We start from the raw sequence: 19,072 nt of genomic DNA, 5'->3' as shown, positions 1-19,072 counted from the left end.
ACTTCAGAATTTGATGGTGTTGCCCATTCTATCGTAACCTGAATATCATTGGATTTTGAACATGGAAGGAAAATGCACCATTCACCGTGGGGAGAAACCGTACACGTGTTCTGTGTGTGGACGAGGCTTCAGCGAATCATCTGGCCTGTCAAGACACAAGCACAGTCACAACGGGGAGAAACCGTGGAAATGTGGGGACTGTGGGAAGGGATTCAATTACCCTTCCCTGCTGGAAATACATCAGCGCAGTCACACTGGACAGAGGCCGTTCACCTGCTCCGAGTGTTGGAAGGGATTCACTCGGTTGTCCCACCTGTTGACTCACAAGCGAGTTCACACTGGGGAGAGACCTTTCACCTGCTCTGAGTGTGGGAAGGGATTTATGGATTCATCCAACCTGCTGACAAACCAGCGAGTTCACACTGAGGAGAGACCTTTTAAATGCCCAGACTGTGGGAAGTGCTACATAAGTTCTGGGAATCTGATGTCCGATCAATGTCTTCACACTGACGAGAGACCGTACAGGTGCTCTCAGTGCGGGAATGGGTTCAGGTGGTCATCTCACCTCACTGAACACCAGCGCAGTTACACTGGGGAGAGGCCATTCACCTGCTCAGAATGTGGGAAAGAATTCACTCAGTCATCCCACCTGCTGACACACCAACGGGTTCACATTGGGGAGAGACCTTTCACCTGCTCCGAGTGTGGGAAGGGATTCACTCAGTCATCCCACCTGCTAACACACCAGCAAGTTCACACTGGGGAGAGACCATTCACCTGCTCCAAGTGTGGGAAGGGATTCACTCAGGCATCCCACCTGCTGAGACACCAGCGGGTTCACAAGTAACTACAGTGATTGCATGTTGTTGTGAAATTGCAACCAGGACTAACCATGTTCATTTGGGGCTGTTTCTGCTGATGTTAATAAACTACAGCCCAGTTATAGGGGTTGATATTCTGGATAAAAGTCAAATAAATCAGCTTTGTGTTTAACTCACCGTATGTCATGTCTTTTTAATATCTCTAACACAAGTTAGTTCCTTTGGAAGGGCTTTCCCTCTCCCCTGTCTCCTCCATCTTCACCTCCAACAATAAGTGTGAGGAGTTCATGGAGCTTCTTTGTCACTAAGATTGGGACAATCTGATCAGCTGCCTCTGCTGCTTCCCTCCCTTCCACTAGCCCACCAGGACAAACTGTCTCTTAAGTTTCCTCTTGTCTGAGCCCTGAACCCACATCTTTCTCCAGTTTCTCTCCCATCTCCCCTCATCAGATAGAGAGATCTTCCTATAATATTCAATACATTTCTGAAGAATTTATAACGTTATTAGACAATGATTTCTCACAGACCTCCCCACCTTGAGAAGGGAATATCCTTATTGATTTCTCACAACTGATTTCTGACTAACCTCACTATTTTTGAGCTACGAGCTTGTTTTCCTAATTTCTTGATGACGAACTGTAGATAACATACTAAAGCTACTAGAATCATCAGAATCAGCAACACAAACCCTTGAGCTGCCACCAAGAGTAAATGTCAAAACTTTTTGACTAAAATGTGATAACTATCGACTTAGATTCATCCTCCCCACCTGCCGATCATCTCTCACAATTCTACATTTTTGGAATGTTGTAAATACATCTGGTTCAAACAAAAGGTCATGTACGGACTTTAAAGATTCTCCATCTCTCTGTTCACCCGCCTCCACCTTGTGGATATTTTCTAAATCCAGATTCTATTTCCCTCTTCACTTTAAATTTACTCCCTCTGATAGGTACCAGTGTGTTTAATTCAATGCTGATTGTTTTATAGTTAGTTTCACTATGGAGTGTGAGTTAATGTCTTGATGATTTAAAATGTCTCATTCAAATTTCCACAATAATCACTTCATGTTCTGTTGTCAAGTAGCTGAGCATGTCTGGGACCTGTTCTTCAGTGCAGGGTCACCATGCATTTCCACATGTTAATTACACGTGACATATCACATCTGCACACGCATGCTGTAACCCAATACCATGCTGCATGTGCCAACCTATGCAAGTCACTCTTGGTCTTTCAGGTGATCTTATCAAAATATCAATGAGGTGTCTTCTGAAGATCTTTGCTGACCTACCCCTGCCTGGTTCTGATGCCTTGATAGTGGCCAGACTATCAAATTCAGTTTCTTTTAAATACAGAGGCAAGGACACAAACATCACCAAGAGAAATCTCTGTTTACTGGTCTCATCTACACTTTCCTGACTTTCACTAGAATGTACATGTATATCAATTTGAACTATTCCATTCAATTATACCCAAGTGAATTATTCCATTTCCCAACTGGTGGTGTGATTTTCTCTATCTTTTATTCTAAATACGTCATTCCATGAATTACCATTCGATCTCATTCAGGAGCGCTCGAGGAACTTTACTGTCCCATTTAATACTCTCATATTATGGTTTGTAGATCAGAGACACAAGTACAGATACTTGCAATCAGATTGTAGATTACTCCCATATCTCCCATTCTCAGACACTTTGTCTTGGATGACAACAAATGGGATGATCCAAATCTCTAAAAAGCAAAGCCTTTTGTTTAAATTGTCACCATGCTGTCAGTGGAAAGGGTTAACTTCTCAGCTTGTTAGCAAAGGGGCTGAAGAAATATTCTCAAAATGTGCACACTTGTGTCAACTTTATGTAACTTCATTTTCAGATCAAGGATGAACCAAACCCCATTTCAATCTTTGTTTTTCCAATTGTCTTTGTATTTTTCTCAGCTTTTCACAAATTTTTTTTTCTTCTTTCTTCAGGCACCTTTCCAAATGACGGTAATAAAACTGAAGAAAAATAAAACTGAAAAAGTTCACTTTCACAGGCAAAAGGAGCTTCAACCTTCTGAGACTGAAAAGAGTTAAAGAGGGTGAAGCTTCCCACAGCTTGTGAGCTCCAGATCATAACCTCAAGGCTGAAGCTTATCTTCAGGGAATCAAACTTTTCGATGCCTTTTACAATTGTACAAGTTCATTGTGATTCATACTTAAAGGTTTACTTTCACTCAGTAATTATAACCTTTCACTTTTCTCAGCACAGAAGCTGACAGCATTTTAGATTCAATCCCAATTGTAAACTTCTCTTGTAGCTGGCGTATGGAGAAGATCATGTCCACTGTAGATCTGCCAGCACAGAAACCGCACTGTGCTTCTGGATACACTCGCTCTGCAAGTAGATGGAGTCTTTTAAGCCTGACACTAGTGAAGGACGTCCCTGTGATGCTGAGGAGTGAGATGTCCCTGTAGTTGTTGCAATCTCCTCTGTCACCTTTCTTTTTGTACATTGTGATCATTCTTCAATCACACGTGTCCTGTGGAATGGATCCTGCCTTCCAACAGAGAAGGAGGTGGTCATGAAGCTGTGACAGTAGATGGGACTTTCTGGGCTTGAGCAGTTCAGCTGGAATTCCATCCTTGCCGGGTGTCCTTCCGCTTGCTAAACAATCAATGGCCTTTTCGAGCTCAAGTGGTGAGTGTTCCTCATCTAATTAAACCATGACAGGAAGCTGCAGGAGAGAGTCAACAGAGATTAGGAGATGTCCTTCTGACAGGAGTACAGCTCACAGCAGTTTCAACCCAGTGGGACATCTGTTTTCTTCTGTGGGTGAGAACTTCAACATCCATTTGGTGATGGTCGGACCAAGCGCCCTCCTGATCCCATCATACACAGCATGTGGATTTCCATTGTCACAGGCAGTTTGGATTTCATGATCTGGTCTGATCCAGTGTTTATTTACACAGTATCTCCCTGTTTTTTACACGACTGTCTCAGCTACTTTCAAGTTACACAGTGTTCTAGCTGTTGGGTTTATGTTGTAATCGGGTTGGCTTTGCTTTTTGCTTCAATGACAGATTCATCTCTGCTAAGTAGGTCTCAAACCAGTCTTTGTTGTAGGTTCCACCTTTCCCAAATGTTGCTGCTGCTGTGTCAGAAATGATTGAACTCAGCGACTTCCAAGATTCAGCAATATCAGTGTTGACTGATGAAGCTTTTACTGATGTGCCTGTAAATATTTTACTGTTTTGTTTATGTTCCTTGATAAATTAATTTCATCATGGAGGTGTCTCTGTGTGGAATGTACATGTCAGTAAGAATTGTCAGCAAGGATTAATCAGTACTCTCTAATTGGAGATGTTAATCAGTGGATCCTCTCAGCCACTGAATTGTAGACTTTGCTCCAAAGATAAATTTAGGATTGAAGTAAAAATTCTTAATTTTATTGTAATCGAGTTCCTGTTGAGAGTTCTGAAATTAAGAGGAAAGATCACAGATGGTGCTTTTAAAAAGGGACACTGAAGCTCAGATAATCAGTGACAGATCCAGAAAATTAAACTCCAGCCAGTTATAGGGGAGTTAATATCAGCAGAATCAAAGCTAATACTATCTGACTATCAGTCCTGGATGTGACTAACAGCAGCAGGAACAGCAAAATCCAATCCCTGCAGTCACTTGTGAATTCGCTGGTGTGACAGCAGGTTGGCTGACTGAGTGAATCCCTTCCCACACACAGTGCAGGTGAATGGCCTCTCCCCAGTGTGAACTCGCTTGTGTACTTTAAGATTAGATGAAGACCTGAATCTCTTTCCACAGGAAGTGCAGCTGAATGGCTTCTCCCCAGAGTGAACTTGCTGGTGTGACTTAAGGCTGGCTGACTGAGTGAATCCCTTCGCACACACAGAGCAGGTGAATGGCTTCTCCCCAGTGTGAATTCGCTGGTGTGACTTAAGGCTGGCTGACTGAGTGAATCCCTTCTCGCACACAGAGCAGGTGAATGGTTTCTCTCCAGTGTGAACCCGCTGGTGTGCAGTGAGTTCAGAGGAATGCCTGAACCTCTTTCCGCAGGAATTGCAACTGAACGGCCTCTCCTCAGTGTGAATTTGCTGGTGTTTTAGTAGGTTGGAGGACACAGTGAATCCCTTTCCACACACAGAGCAGGCGAATGGCCTCTCCCCAGTGTGAAATCGCTGGTGTCCACTCAGGTGGGATGAAGACCTGAACCTCTTACCACAGTAAGTGCAGCTGAAGGGCCTCTCCCCAGTGTGACCTCGCTGATGTGTCAGCAGAGTGGATGACTGAGTAAATCCCTTGCCACACACGGAGCAGGTGAACGGCTTCTCTCCAGTGTGAATACGTCGATGGCTTCTCAGCAGAGATGGATAATTGAATCCTTTCCCACAGTCCCCACATTTCCACGGTTTCACCATGGTGCTGGCTCCAATGTGAGTGTGTCAATGAATTTCCAGCTGGGGTGGATAACTGAATAGCTTCAGACCATTCTCACATTTTCTCATCCACACACACAACACGTACACAGTTTCTCCCCACTGTGAATGGTGCGATGATTTTTCAGGCTGTGTAACTGGTTAAAGCTCTTTCCGCAGTGAGTTCACTGGAACACCCTCACTCGGGTGTGCGTGTCTCAGTGCTTTCCCAGTCACACTGATGTTTGAAATCTTTTTCCCACAGAAAGAACAGTCAAACATTTCTCCTTCCACATTCAAAGGTTGATTATATTCAGGTCCTGATGAATCGAGTGGCTCAGTGAGATGTTGATGTGATGTTTGGTTTGCATTTCCAATCTACAAATCTTAATATTTGATGAGGTTTGGCATCTGAAGATCCTTCCCTCCTAAGACCCTGTAAAAAGAGTTAACAAAAGTCATCACTGTCAGTCCAACATGGAAATTAATAATTGACAATTCCACTTGCTACGGAATATTTCTTCCTCTCGTCTCCCCTCCCCCACCCCAAGCTGTAAATCACAGTCCCACACACACTCCCCTTCGTATGATGAGAAATCCAGACCCATCATGCAAACTCCACCATTTCTTTCCTCTCTCAGTTTTCTATCTCCCTCTGCTCTGGCTGAGTTCAGTTCTACAGCCCTGCTGTAAAAGGAATTTAAAATCCACTACTGTAAGTCCAAGATTAGAAACTGAGAAGAGACAAACATTTCCCTTGGTTTGAGTTTGCTGTGTGTAAATCCTCCCCTTCTAACCCCCTGTAAAAGGAGTTTCCAAAATCCATCCCTGTCAGTCCAGGATCGAAATCCACAATATTGTCTCCTCCTGCAACCTAGACCAGGATGTGACCGCGCATGCGCCCTGCTGCACATTGCCCCTATAAAGATGGCGGCCGTTACCCCGGGCCTGGCGAAGGGAGAAATCCAGAATCCAGTTCTCTGCAAACCCAAGACCGGTACCTTGTTATTTGGGGTCTGCGCCCTGCACTGTGTCTTTATGAAGCCTCCCTGTCCACTCCGCTGGCTCCATTCCTCCTCACACACCCACTAACTCTGTTAGTTTGCTCCGCTCGACATTCTCTCAACCACTCTGAGCAGCTTCAGTCACAGACCAGCACTGCGCATGCTCATGCAAGAGAGCAATGCGCATGCCCCAGTATTCCCAGAGACGCGCATGCGCAGAGAATTTCTGTTATGAGGATAGGGCACATTCTGTCCCGCAGTGAAAGCTGGGTGAGCGCCCCGCCATTGAAAGACCAAATTGTAGAATGTCTTCATCCTGCAATCAGAATACGATCGGTGCCATAGGGGCAAGACATAAAATTGTTAAATCAATTGATGCAACGGCCACTTTGCTCCAGGCTCCACCACAATTCTCTCCTGGATGTTATGAACAGCAGAACAAACCCCGACAGTTAGATCTGAACTCAGTGCAGTCTCAGGAGATGGGACGAGCTAGTGACTTTTTCCCCCTACACATGGAACATTTAAACCGTGTTTTGCCAGGAGCAATGCTCTGATTATGGATCAAATCCTTTGAACTTTTAAAGTTGGAATGTTGACATGTGGGCAAACTGAATAAAGCTATTTGCACACGTGAAGCATCTGAATGGTCTCCCAACAGTGAAACTGTGTTGCTGTGTCAGTAAATGGGATGATGGAGCGAATCCCTTTCCTTTTCCAGCTGGTGAACAATATGTTTACAGTGTTTGTTTACCTCTACATTTTCAGCTCAGACATGGATCTCGAAATCTACTGCTAATGGGATCCACATTCTTAACACTACAAAAGTACAAGGAGCAGGAATAGGCCATAAGGCCCCTCAAGCCTGCTCCGTCAGTCAATAAGATCATGGCTGATCTGATAGTAACCTGAAACCTGTACCCCACCTATCCCCGATAACCTATCACCCCCTTGCTTACCAAGAATATATCCACCTCTGCCTTAAAAATATTCAAAGACTCTGCTTCCACAACCCTTTCAGGAAGAGAGTTCCAAAGACCCACGACTCTCTGAGGAAAAAGAAATTTTCCTCATCTCCGTTTTAAATGGGTGACCCTTTATTTTTAAACAGCTATCTCTAGTTCTAGATTCTTCCACAAGGGGTAACATCCACTCCACATCCGCCCTGTCAAGTACCCTCAGAACCTCATATGTTTCACTAATCAGGTAAAGAAAAGCAAAATAACGCAGATGCTGGCTATCTGAAATAAAAACAGAAAACACTGGAATTCTCAGCAGACCTGGTAGCGTCTGTGGAGAGAGAAACATGGTTTTCATCAGAACGGCACTATATTATGCCTCTCGATCCAAAGATGCTGCCACATGTGTTCAGGGAACTCAAGAAGAAAAAGAAAATCCCCTTTGAGGAATGGAATTCAAGGCGAATGAAGTGTGAACTGTCCGACTGACCAGAGACAGTCAAGGCACCTTTCCCTTCTTTAAGACGCTGGAACATTGACTCTGATGTTATCAGTGAAACTAACTGATCTGAGACATTGAAAGGATTCTGTACATCAGGAATTCAAACCTAATATTGGCTTCAAGACAATCAGAATACTTGGTAACAGACAAGAAATGCAAAGGCTCGAAGGGAGACGGCACCGCTTGTAGGAGAGCTGGTTCCCGGTGACATGGATGTGTCTGCAGTGGGTGGGATCAGACTGTTTCCATGTAGCCATAATGTATGTCCCAAACTTTATCTTGGAAAAGGTAAACTGATAGAGAACAATTGTCATTCCGGTAGCAGAAATCTGAAGCTTTAACTCACTAACACCCTGGGTTAAATTCACATCAGTCTCTGTGGCGCAATTGGTCAGCACGTTCGGCTGTTAACTGAAAGGTTGGTGGTTTGAGACCACCCAAGGATGAAGCTTTCACTGTTTTCTCCCCATCAGCGTTCATCGTCACACAGTCCCAGGCTGTCGTTAGGTACTTGCGCTGAAAGGAAAGATTTCCGAAATGTTGCCAGTTCCATTGTTATCCAAGTGAGCTCCCAGGCAAACGGCTTTTTTCAATATTCATTTCAAATGTAATGAGACAACAATTAGCCCGACCATGTACCGATAAACAACCCATTGGAAATTTATGAAGTTATTGGATTCAAACAAGCCCATCAATTATTCTCTCTTTCTCAGCTCCACAGCGAGTGAGACAGGGAAAAGCAGAAAAGCAGCAATATTCCGGCCCCGCACTCTCCAATCACCCGCTGCCAGTAGAAAGCGGCGACTGCAGCTTCAATCAGCGGGTTACTGCCCATCCCTGGGACGCAATGTACTCCAACCCAGGCCAAACCTCCCAATACACCGAGCACAGGCTCAGGAAAACGCAGGTAGATTATATCCCAGTCACGAAACTTCCGAGCAGCATTTACAGAATACCCGAGTTAGTGAGTCGCAAATAAATGTCACACAAATTTTCTAAATGTTTTCAATGTAAAATGCCTTCATTGTACTGAAAATCTGACTGTTGGGAATCTGAAAATGAGCATCATGGGATTTGTGTTACCGAGTGAGTTGTTTTCCATTGTTTGTCAGTCAGGTTTGTAATTCAATTTGCGTTGGATGTTGAAGCGAATCTGATTTCAAAATGAGGTAAAAAGCAGGTAAATATTAAATCCAGAAACAAATCCTGAGGAAAATGGATTACAATGTTTGGAAGGAGGTGCAGCTGAGAAGCGGAAGCTGTGAATGATGTTATTGATGATTGAGTGTTGGATCCTTGGTCAATCATCGTGTCCGAGTGGTGAAAACGATGCTTTTAAAATCCACTGGGGTTTCCCCAGGAAAGTTCACATCTTATCGATTGTGCTTCTCATTATTGCTGATTTCAAACAGGTGTCCACAGTGCTCTTCGATCAATGGAAGAAAAAACATCCTAAAATTCTCCTGATTTTTGGACTCTTAAGGGAAGGAAGGGTTCTTTGGATCGGGTCTTGGGACTGGGGATCCGCCATGATCTTATGGTGTGACGGAGGAGGCTTGTGGGGCCTTGTGACATGTCGCTGCTGCTTTTATTCTGTTCTGTTTGGGTAGAAATACTAGACAATGCAATGGACAGTAGCATCCTGAGCTCGGTAACTCAGCTGAGTGGTCGTAGGTGCTGATTTAATTTCTCACTCTTTGTTGAGGCGTGGTTTCTAACCCTAATGCTGCTGAAATTTCCCTATTGGTCGAAAAAGTGCCAGCTCACAATTAAAGCAGGTGTGTACGGTGTTTCACTTTAACAGGAAGAACGAGGAGAGACAATAAAAATATAAATGGCTGTGGAGAAAAGGTGGGGTTTTTGAATTAGCTAAATTCCTCTTCCATGAGCCAGAATTTACACAATGGGCCGAATGTCCTCCTCCACTGCTGTAGCCACCTATGATTTTATACCAACGACACTAATCTGTGCATAGAGTCAGTCATCGTGGCTGAGTGGTTAAGGCGATGGAGTCAAAATCCATTGGGGTTTCCCTCTCCTCATTATTCCCGGTTTTAACTTTGTGTCTAGCTCAGTTGGTAGAGCGAAAGCTCGGAATGCCAGGGCCTTGGGTTCGCCCCATGTCGGGCGCAGCTTCTTTTAAACAAATAATTCACCAACCTCATCACTGTGGTTCTTGTGAAATTTACACATGACGGATATTCACCACAGAAAGCATTTGATGCACAAAAATTTCAAAGCACTTTCACGTCACATCTCTTTCTGCGTCATCTCCAGCTCCCTCTGCTCTTCCAGGAGCTACTTTACCAAACGCAGTCAGTTCGTGTGAACATAAAACACAACGTGATCAGTTTACAGATAACAGGGCAAAGAGACACCAGGATCTTCCTGATTCCCCCAGGTACTGATTACAGGAATGTACACAGTGCCGATTATCCACCGCTACACTCTCCTTCCAGTCTTGTGTACGTTGTTAAGCTTTGAAATTGTTCATATTTTCACACTGGATTTCAATGTGAAGAAAGCAGAGCTGTTATAAGCTGATATTGTTCAGCAGATGTACTGCACGAAGGTACATAACAGGCTGATGATAACAGTGCTCTTTGGACGCGGTGAGCTCCAGTGAAGGATTGGCACCATTAATGTGTCGCTCAATTAGTCTCGTGACAAATCTCGTGCTGGAAATGAGAAGAAAACTCGTTGAATTTGCTCCGTATTTTGGTTTCAAAAGAGCCGAATAGAAAGTTAGAAAGTACATCTCGCTAGAGTGGGTTATAAAATGGCAGAATGACTGTGAAAAAAACACCCGTGCTGTTGGGAAACATCAAATTACAGAAAGTTACAGCATAGAAAGAGGCCATTCGGCCTCGATGAGCTGGTGTGCTGCGTTTAAAGAGCAGTTGTGATTGACCCATCAGGAGTGATATTTTTGTCAGTGCAAACAGTAGGGACAAAAATTTGTCCTTCCCCTACCCGTATCTTGCCTCGCAGGTCAGTGCTTTGCCCCCAGCCCTTCTCTTGTCCTCCTTTCATTCATTCATTCACTCCGCCTTTATCTTTGTTCCCGACCTGTTCCAAGTGTGATATTCCCAGCTCGGAGGGGAAACTTCAACTGTCACCCCAAAGATTCTGGTGGAGCTGTGAAATGTTTTCAATCAAAAAGTAATTAATATCCATTTTAACAAGATCAAAAATCTGCACTCCCTGACCAGGAATTGAACCCAGGCCGCGGCGGTGAGATCGCCAAATCCTGACGACTAGACCACCAGGGAAGCTGTGAAGCTTGGGATCAGTTTGGTTTATCGACGCTGCTTTTAACCAAGTTTCCACTTTACATGGAACGAATTCTTCAGTCAATGACATCAACAGTTGCTGTGAGCTGGAGCATGAAATTAACAGTGAGGTGAAATAGTCCCACAAACTGCTCATGTGTAAATTTCAATTTCCAAAACCCACCAACATCATCCCTGCGGCTCCTGTGAAACTGGCAAGGCAACACACAGCAGACATTCATCACTGAAAGTAACTGACACACATGACATTCTAAACACTTTCATGTCGCATCTCTTTCTGCTTCTGTCCCTGCCTCGCCTCCAGCTCCCTCTGCCCATCTAGCTCCCAGGTCAATTAGCTGCTTGATGCAGACACAGTCAGTTCATGAACCCAAGCTTTCCATGTAAAGCAGGGTCAGGGAATGTGGGACCCCAGGATTTTAGAAAGAATGAGTTTGCAGATGACATAGTAAAGATAATCTGGGATCTCATCTTCCTGATTCTCCCAAATACTGATTACAGGAATGTGCACAGTGCCGATTATCCACAGTCGCAGGCTCCTTCCATTCTTGTGCACATTGTTAACCTTTGAACCCACTCGCAAGAGGGATTATAAAATGGCAGAATGACTGTGAAAGAAGTAACCGTGGTGTTGGGAAACATCAGATTATAGAACGTTATAGCAAAGAAAGAGGCCATTCGGTCCTTTGTGCTGCTTTCAAAGAACTCTGAAGAAGAGTCATACGGAATAGAAACATTAATTCTATTTCTTTCTCCAGAGATGCTGCCAGACAGACTGAAATTTTCCAGCATTTTCTGTTTTTATTTCACATTTCCCGCATTCACAGTATTTTGCTTTTATCTCTGGATTTCTAGCCCAGTGACAATGCCAATACGCCATCTCCTGAATGCTGACAAATGAATTAGAAAATACGGATGTGTTTGGGTGGGTTTTCTCCTATTTAAAATGTTAAATCCTCAGGCGGCAGGATTCGAACCCTTGTGTTCATTTTTAACAACAGATGTAAATTATTGAACATTCACTCACACTTAAATGAGCAAGCTTGGATAATGTTTTTGCCCAGTTTGAAACCGCTGCTCTGCCACATGTGAAATGACCGTGATCCCCACTGCCCTGCACAGACCCTGCGCTGTAAAGAGCCCAATGGAGCTGTCTGGAATGTTAAGCGGTGACGTCATGCAGCAGCCCTTTGGGTCTTTGTTTTGAAGAAATGAAATTCGGCTGTTCTCATTAGGAATGCTGGAGACAGACTGATCAACAATGTCATCATCAAATGGCACAGCGCAGTAAGAGGCCCTAAGATGGAAGCAAAACATTGTAGACGCTGGAAATCTGAAGTAAATACAGAAAATGCTGGGAAAAACTCATCAGGTCTGGCAACATCTGTGGGAAGAGAAGCTGAGTTAACGTTTCAAATCCGTATGTCTCTTCTTCAGAGTCAGGCCGACTCGAAACATTAACTCTGCTTCTCTCTCCATAGATGTTGCCAGACCTGCTGAGTTTTTCTAGCATTTTCTGTTTTTACTTTAACAAAAAGCCCTTCACCCCATCGTATTTGTGCCAGCTATTTTTAAAGACCTAACCAATTCGTCTCAAATTCCTTTTCCCTTTCCTTAAACCTGAGTTTTCCCCCTTTCAATCGTTGTCCATTTCTCGCTTGAAGAAGGAGTTTCTGCAGAATCCATGCACAGTTTGCCTTAGGTAACCAAGTTTCCCTGACCCAATGACATGAAGAGTTGGACTAGGATTCCTCATACAGTTTTCGCTACAATCATTATTTATTTATGCAATTGATTTCATATCGAATTACAAAAGAACTTTACCCTGATCAAGCTGGTCATCATTATTTCTGAGCTGATATATACAATCTAACTCCATTTACTCTACAAACTGGAGAGCTGGATTCAGGTTCCAGTCTCTGGAGGAGTGGGTCTGAATCCCAGCGCACCCAAATTTTCAGCTGCTTCCCACTTTCGGGCATGTTAGGAATTCCCTTTGGGTGAACCAGACAAAAAGTCCAGTTTAATACGGGGAGTGGGGCGGGTTGTGGTCCTTTATCTTGACAGGGTGAACGGGGAGAGACAATGTAAATAGAAATTGGTGTGTGGGAAAGGCGGGTGTGTGGAATTGGTTTAGTTGCTCTTCCTGAGAGCCAGCACAGATACGACGGGCCGAAAGACTTACGTTATAGCCGCCTCTGGTTTAACATGAACATGTTTTACCCAAGGAATTGCGATTAGTCGTGGACGAGAGTTGAGGACGATGTTTCTGACATCCATCGGGGTTTTCCCAATGTTGGTTTGCTGACTGCGGTTCTCGTTGTTCCTGATTTTAACCAGGTGCCAACAGGATTAATTATCGGCTAAATAGAATCAAACAAAAACTCCCGCGCTTTCTTATTTCCATTCATCTGCAAGGATTTGCGAAATCTGCAGACGGAAATGGAACAAAACTGAGCCGGTTAGGTGACATCCTTTCTTTCTGGGTGTTTGTCTCTCCTTAGGCCTCTGTCACTGTCGATGTATATGTCTGTGAGTGTCCCGCTGTGTGTGTCAATGTGGTTCAGTTCCTCATTTTCACCATCCACACTTTATTCACCTTAGTTTTGTGGCTTCATATTAAGATCGTACAGAGAAAATAAAAACAGGCTTAAAAGGTTCAGGAGGAATTTTCTTTCTGTATTTTTGGGTGGAGACTATTCAGCTACTAAGTGTCTGCACGCTTCAAAGAGGAGGGTGATTGAAATTTTCACTGAGCAACATTTAAACAGACAGACACCGAGTCCTTATGGTCGAGTGGTTAAGGCAATGGGCACATCGAGCGAATGAACGTGTAAATGCAAAAAGTCCAAACTGATATCCCTCGGACATTAGGAACTGGATTTCTTCTCGAAGCTGTTCCACGTGTGACATTTGCAGCTCTGATGTGAAACTTCAACTCTCACTCCACTGATTCGGGCGGAGCTGTTGAGCGTTTCGGTTTTCAATCAATAAGTAAATCAGGCCTGTTTTAACAGTTTGTACCAGATCAATAAACCCTCATTGCCTGGCCGGGAATCGAGTCCTCACCGATAAATTAAGAGGAAAGCTGTCTATAACCCTTGCAATATGCTTTATCTACGCCGCATTTGCCCTTTTTCGGATACTTTCACCAGAGATAAGCTTCTGCTACAGAATTTTATCATAAACGATATCTTCGGGCAATGACAGCCACTGTTTTTAAGGGGTGAGCTGCAGTGAAGGATTGGCACCAAAAAAGTGTCGTTCAACTGGTCTGGTTCCAAATTCTGTGCTGGAATTAAAGAAAAACTTTGAGTTTGCTCAGTGCTTTGACTTCAAAAGCGAGGATGTAAGAATGTAGTTTCCCATAGAGTGTAATAAAATGTCGGAATGACTGGGAAATGCTGGGAAACATAAAATGATATACAGTTACAGAAAAGAAAGAGGCCATTCGGCCTGGCGCGTTGCTTTCAAAGAGCAGTTGCGATTGATTGGTCAGGAGTGATATTTGTGTCAGTGTAAACATGTGGCAGTAAAATCATTACCACATTACCACGGCAGACATTCATCACTGAAAGCAACAGACACACATCAAATTCTGCCGTTTTCATATCGCATCTTATAATCCTCTGTTCTCTATCTCAGACATTTCCAGGTCTATCAAATATCATCCATGCAGAAATTTGTCCTGTTCCTCATTCTACTAGGAGGCTTATTGTGGGCAGAGCTCAGCAAGTGGCTCCATAGCTCAGTGGCAAGAGCACTGGTCTTGTAAACCAGCGGTCGTGGGTTCAATTCTCACTGGAGCCTGTAGCTTAAATTTATGAAATTTGGTGGCAAGGTAACCTTTGAGGAGAGCACTACAAAAAGGTATTGGAAAGTCATGTGAGTGGGCAACAAGATGGCAGATGGAATTTAATGTCGGCAGGTGCGAATATGTTCACTTGGCTGTAAAAATTAGAACAGCAGAATGCTTTTAAAATGTGAGAAAGTTATAAGTGCTGATGTTCAAAGTGACCTGGGTGTCCTGTACAAACAATGTAGAAAGTTCGCATTCAGGGGCAGCAAGAAATTAAGAAGCCCAATGGCATATTGGGCTTTATTACAAGGGGATTGGAGAGCAAGAATAAAGAAGTCTTTAAAGAAGGGTTTTGGTGAGACGGCATCGAGAATCCCGTGTGCTGTTTTCATGTCCACATTTATAAAAGGAAATACTGTCAGTGGAGACGGTACAGAGAAGGCTCACTAAATTGGTCTCTGGGACCCTAACCCTAACCCTAACCCTAATGCAGTGGTTGTCCTATGATGAGAGGCTGAATAAATTGAGCTTCTATTCTCTGGAGTTTAGAAGAATGAAAGGCATCTCATTGAAACCTACAAAATTCTGAGGGGGCTTGATAGGGTGGACACAGAGATTGTTTCCACTGGTCAGGGAGTCTAAATCACTGGGGCACTGTCTCAGGGTAAAGGGCCGATAATTTCGGGCTGAGATGAGGAGAAATTACTTCACCCAAAGAGTTGTGAATCTTTGAATTCTCTACTCAGATGTTCCATCACTGAATACATTTAAGGCTGGGTTGGACAGGTTTTTGCTCTCTTGGGGAATTAAGGGATATGGGGAAGAGGCAGGATAATGGAGTTGAAGCCCAAGATCAGCCATGATTGAATTGAATGATGGAACAAGTTCGATGGGCCATGTGATCTACTCCTGCTCCGATTTCTTGTGTCCATATGCATGATAAAGACAATAATTCATGTTTAACAAAAACAGAAAGTGCTGGAAGTTCTCAGCAGGTCTGACGGCAAATGTGAAGGGAGAAACAGAGTGAAGATTTCAAGTTTAATGTGACTCTTCTCCAAACCATAAATTGGGTGCTAGTTACAACATTTTGCACAACATCGAGACAGGGAATGGAACCCAGGCGGTGGAAGCACCGAATCTGAACCACTAGGGTGTTTCTATAGCATACCTTTTGAACGAAATTAGCTTCCAACTGAAGGTTTAATGGTTTGAAACCACCTCGGGTCATGTAGACTCCCTCTCTTCCTGCTTCTACTTATATTACCGACATAGTTCTGCTTTGTGCCCTTTGGCTATAAGGAAATCTTGTCCAAACTTTGCCACTTCTGCTGTTATTCAGTTAGTCCCCACACAAATAGATTTATGAATATTCATTTCAAATAAAGCGAGAAAATGGAACAAACATGTGCATAACATCCAACCTATTAGAAAGATTGGGCTCAAAGCAACGAATAGAAATTGATTCTCTGAACTGGAACACACCATCACACCGAGTGAATCCACTGTCTGTTCAAATGTTGCTCAGTGAAAATTTCAATCTTCCTCCGCTGTGTCACATATGGACACTGATTCAATAAGCGGTCTCCACTTAAATAAACACAGAAAGCGTCAATCTCCTCTTGCAACTTTTACACCTGTAGTTATTCTCTGTACCATTTACCATGAAGATATATAATCCAAGTGAATAAAGTTTTGCAACAGTAAAAATCTGTTCACCCCTCGGGGAACTGAACCACATTGACACACACACATTAACACCGAGAGTGACAGAGTTCTGAGGAGAGGCAAACTCTCAGAAAGCAAGGATGTCACCAATTTAACTCAGATTTATTTCATTTCTGACTGTAGATTCTGTGAATGCTTATGGATGAACAGGAAAGAAGGAACACAGAAGTGAAACAGGAAAAACAGACGGGAGCGTTTGGAAGGTTCTGACTCCATTTAGACAATAATTAACCCTGGAGTTTCCAAAAGGACAGAACACTGAGCAGCGCAATCGGCAGGACGCGAACCTGCGGGGGCAGATCCCAGTGGAGCTCCAAACCATCGCCTTAATCACTCAGCCATGACTGGAGACCGTACTCTGGTGTAAATGTTGTTCATGTAAAACCATGGAATGGTTACAGCAGAGAATGAAAGCATTCAGTCCCACCAATTCCCAGAATCCCTACAGCCTCCCTTGTTCTTCCTACCAAGACGAACCACGTCATGCGTCTAATGCCCCGAGCCTATCCTAAGGGATTTGATGAAACATCTGAAAGGACGAACCAACTGAAACTTTGGCAGTGATGAGATTCAAATCCACGACTCGATCGAGGCTGCAGCCTAAATCCAGCGCCTTGGACCACTCAAACACACTACTGCTGGCAATATGATAGTAACCATTGCCTTGAGTGGTACTGGTGCTGAATAAGAACATAACAAACAGCAGCAGGAACAGACCATTTTGTCGCTCGAGCCCCTCACAGTTCCATAAAATCAGAGCCAAGGTAACAATCTTGAGGCCATTCAGCCCGTGTCAGAGGAACTGTGGCCATTCAGCTTTTTGATGCTGCTCCACCATTCAATAAGATCATGGCTGACACAACAGAAACCCCGCACGGCAAGTTAGCCAGAGGGACTTGTATAGAATTTCAAACTGTGTCGTGATGCAGAAGTTCTGGATTATGCTTTGCAGAAATAGGATTGGGCTGGGATATTTAGGAATGCTGAAGAGAAATTGATCGAGAAATGGAATCGTGAAAGTTCACAGCTCATTAGGACCCATCGTGCCCTAGCCAGCTTTTTACAAAGAGCTGTCCAGTTAGTCTCAATATCTTTCTCTTTCTTCATAACCCAGCAGCTTTTCCATTTCAAATATTTGTCCAATTCCCTCTTGAAAACCCTGAGTTAAGAAAAACAATATTGGAAAAGGTGCAGGAGCTCCGGCAGTGTCCATGCTCAGTGTATGAAAATTAACAAAGTTTCTCTGACCCATTGTCGGCATTTTATTTTATTCAAAATATATTGCAGTTCACATAATATCATTAAAATTTATTGAGACCCCATTGACTAATCTACCATCAAGGAATCACATCTGACCCCAGTGATCTGTGAAAAATGTAACTAAGTCAAATGGGGAACCGTGTGTGCACGCCAGTGGCACAATCGGTTAGCGTGTGGTACTTATAGAGCAGTGAGATCAGCGGGCTATTCCGAGGTTGTGAGTTCGACCCTCACCTAGAGTAGAGGTTTTACTGGAGCTGCTACATGTGAAACCACATTTGGATCGTAGATTCTGGAATTAATAGCACGGTTTTCAATGCAATAGACCTGCAATGACAGAGCATAAGCGTACCCCACCCCCCGTATAGGGGTGTAGAAGAAATGTGCAAAACCAACAGCGACTCATTTACCACCTCTCCCATGCTTGTAACTTGTTCTATTTGACGAAAAATTTCTAGAAAACCATGTTTGAAGGGAAAGGTGTTGCACTTCCACCACTGATCACAGAGGATAACACCCGGCTGGAAGTGGTTGGTTAATCCTGCTCCCCAAGTTCCACGGTGACAGACAGTCTGATCCTTGATGCAGTTCCTGATACACGCACAGGGAAAACAGATATCACCTGGCTCATGAAACGTACACGAATTAACATCAAGCTGACCCTTGGGGCCAAGCTGATGGTGTATTCGGGCTGTGTCCTCAGTACCTTATCTGGCTGTGAAACAAGGAGGACTTACACCTATCAAGGAAAGAAACTCTGCAACTTCCATCTGCACTGTGTGCGGTGGTTATTGGGTATCTCCTGGCGGGACACAATCAGGGAGCGGCAGTCCTCACAAAGACAGCGCTCCCAAGTCTGTTTGGCACAGCAAACAGAGGGAGGTTGGATGGCTCGGACCCATTTACAGGATGGGAGGTGGTCACATAGCTAAGGGCCAGGCGGACAGTGAGACGCCCAAAGCTCTGCTTGTGTGACACTTACAAACGTGACATGGAGGCCCTAATTAGCGATTATCATACATGAATTTCAGTAGCTAACTACAGAGGAAGATGGCGATACTTCCTGTGGACTGTTGTGCATCACCATGGCTACAGCGGCTTGGCAACAGACGCCAAGACTGGAAACAACAACCCAGAACATCACTTGTAGCTTCACGTGAGACACTTGTGACAGAAACTGCCCCTCAAGGATTAAGCTCAGCCATCAGAAACTGTGCAGAACCTGGAGACAACCAATCTGAATAGATTCGTTTGCTGCGTGTCCGTCATCTTTCATGAATGGAAGGATGATGAA

At 43.9% G+C, this 19,072-nt stretch overlaps 2 protein-coding genes and 1 non-coding gene across 3 annotated transcripts in view; 2 read left to right on the top strand and 1 right to left on the bottom strand.

The window, feature by feature from the left end:
* The window catches only part of LOC144698020 (uncharacterized), a 148,964-nt gene extending 143,725 nt beyond the window's left edge, over nt 1-5,239 (bottom strand). Inside the window, 1 exon segment of the mRNA XM_078569961.1 lies at nt 4,557-5,239. Within this exon segment, the coding sequence (XP_078426087.1) occupies nt 4,557-5,236 (680 nt within the window). The 5' untranslated portion in view covers nt 5,237-5,239.
* Nucleotides 5,240-14,728: 9,489 nt separating this feature from the next.
* Nucleotides 14,729-14,801, top strand: trnat-ugu (transfer RNA threonine (anticodon UGU)). Its single transcript has one exon. It is a non-coding gene; the product is annotated as a tRNA-Thr (tRNA).
* Nucleotides 14,802-18,863: 4,062 nt separating this feature from the next.
* Nucleotides 18,864-19,072, top strand: part of LOC144698019 (uncharacterized) — a 50,347-nt gene continuing 50,138 nt past the window's right edge. The window contains exon 1 of the mRNA XM_078569960.1: nt 18,864-18,934. Coding sequence (XP_078426086.1) covers nt 18,864-18,934 — 71 coding nt within the window. The remainder of the gene's footprint in view (nt 18,935-19,072) is intronic.

Source organism: Cetorhinus maximus, chromosome 23, assembly GCF_964194155.1.
Source record: "Cetorhinus maximus chromosome 23, sCetMax3.hap1.1, whole genome shotgun sequence".
Taxonomy (NCBI): Eukaryota; Metazoa; Chordata; class Chondrichthyes; order Lamniformes; family Cetorhinidae; genus Cetorhinus; species Cetorhinus maximus.
Note: the sequence above shows the minus strand (reverse complement) of the source record. Positions and strands in the feature narration are given on the sequence as shown.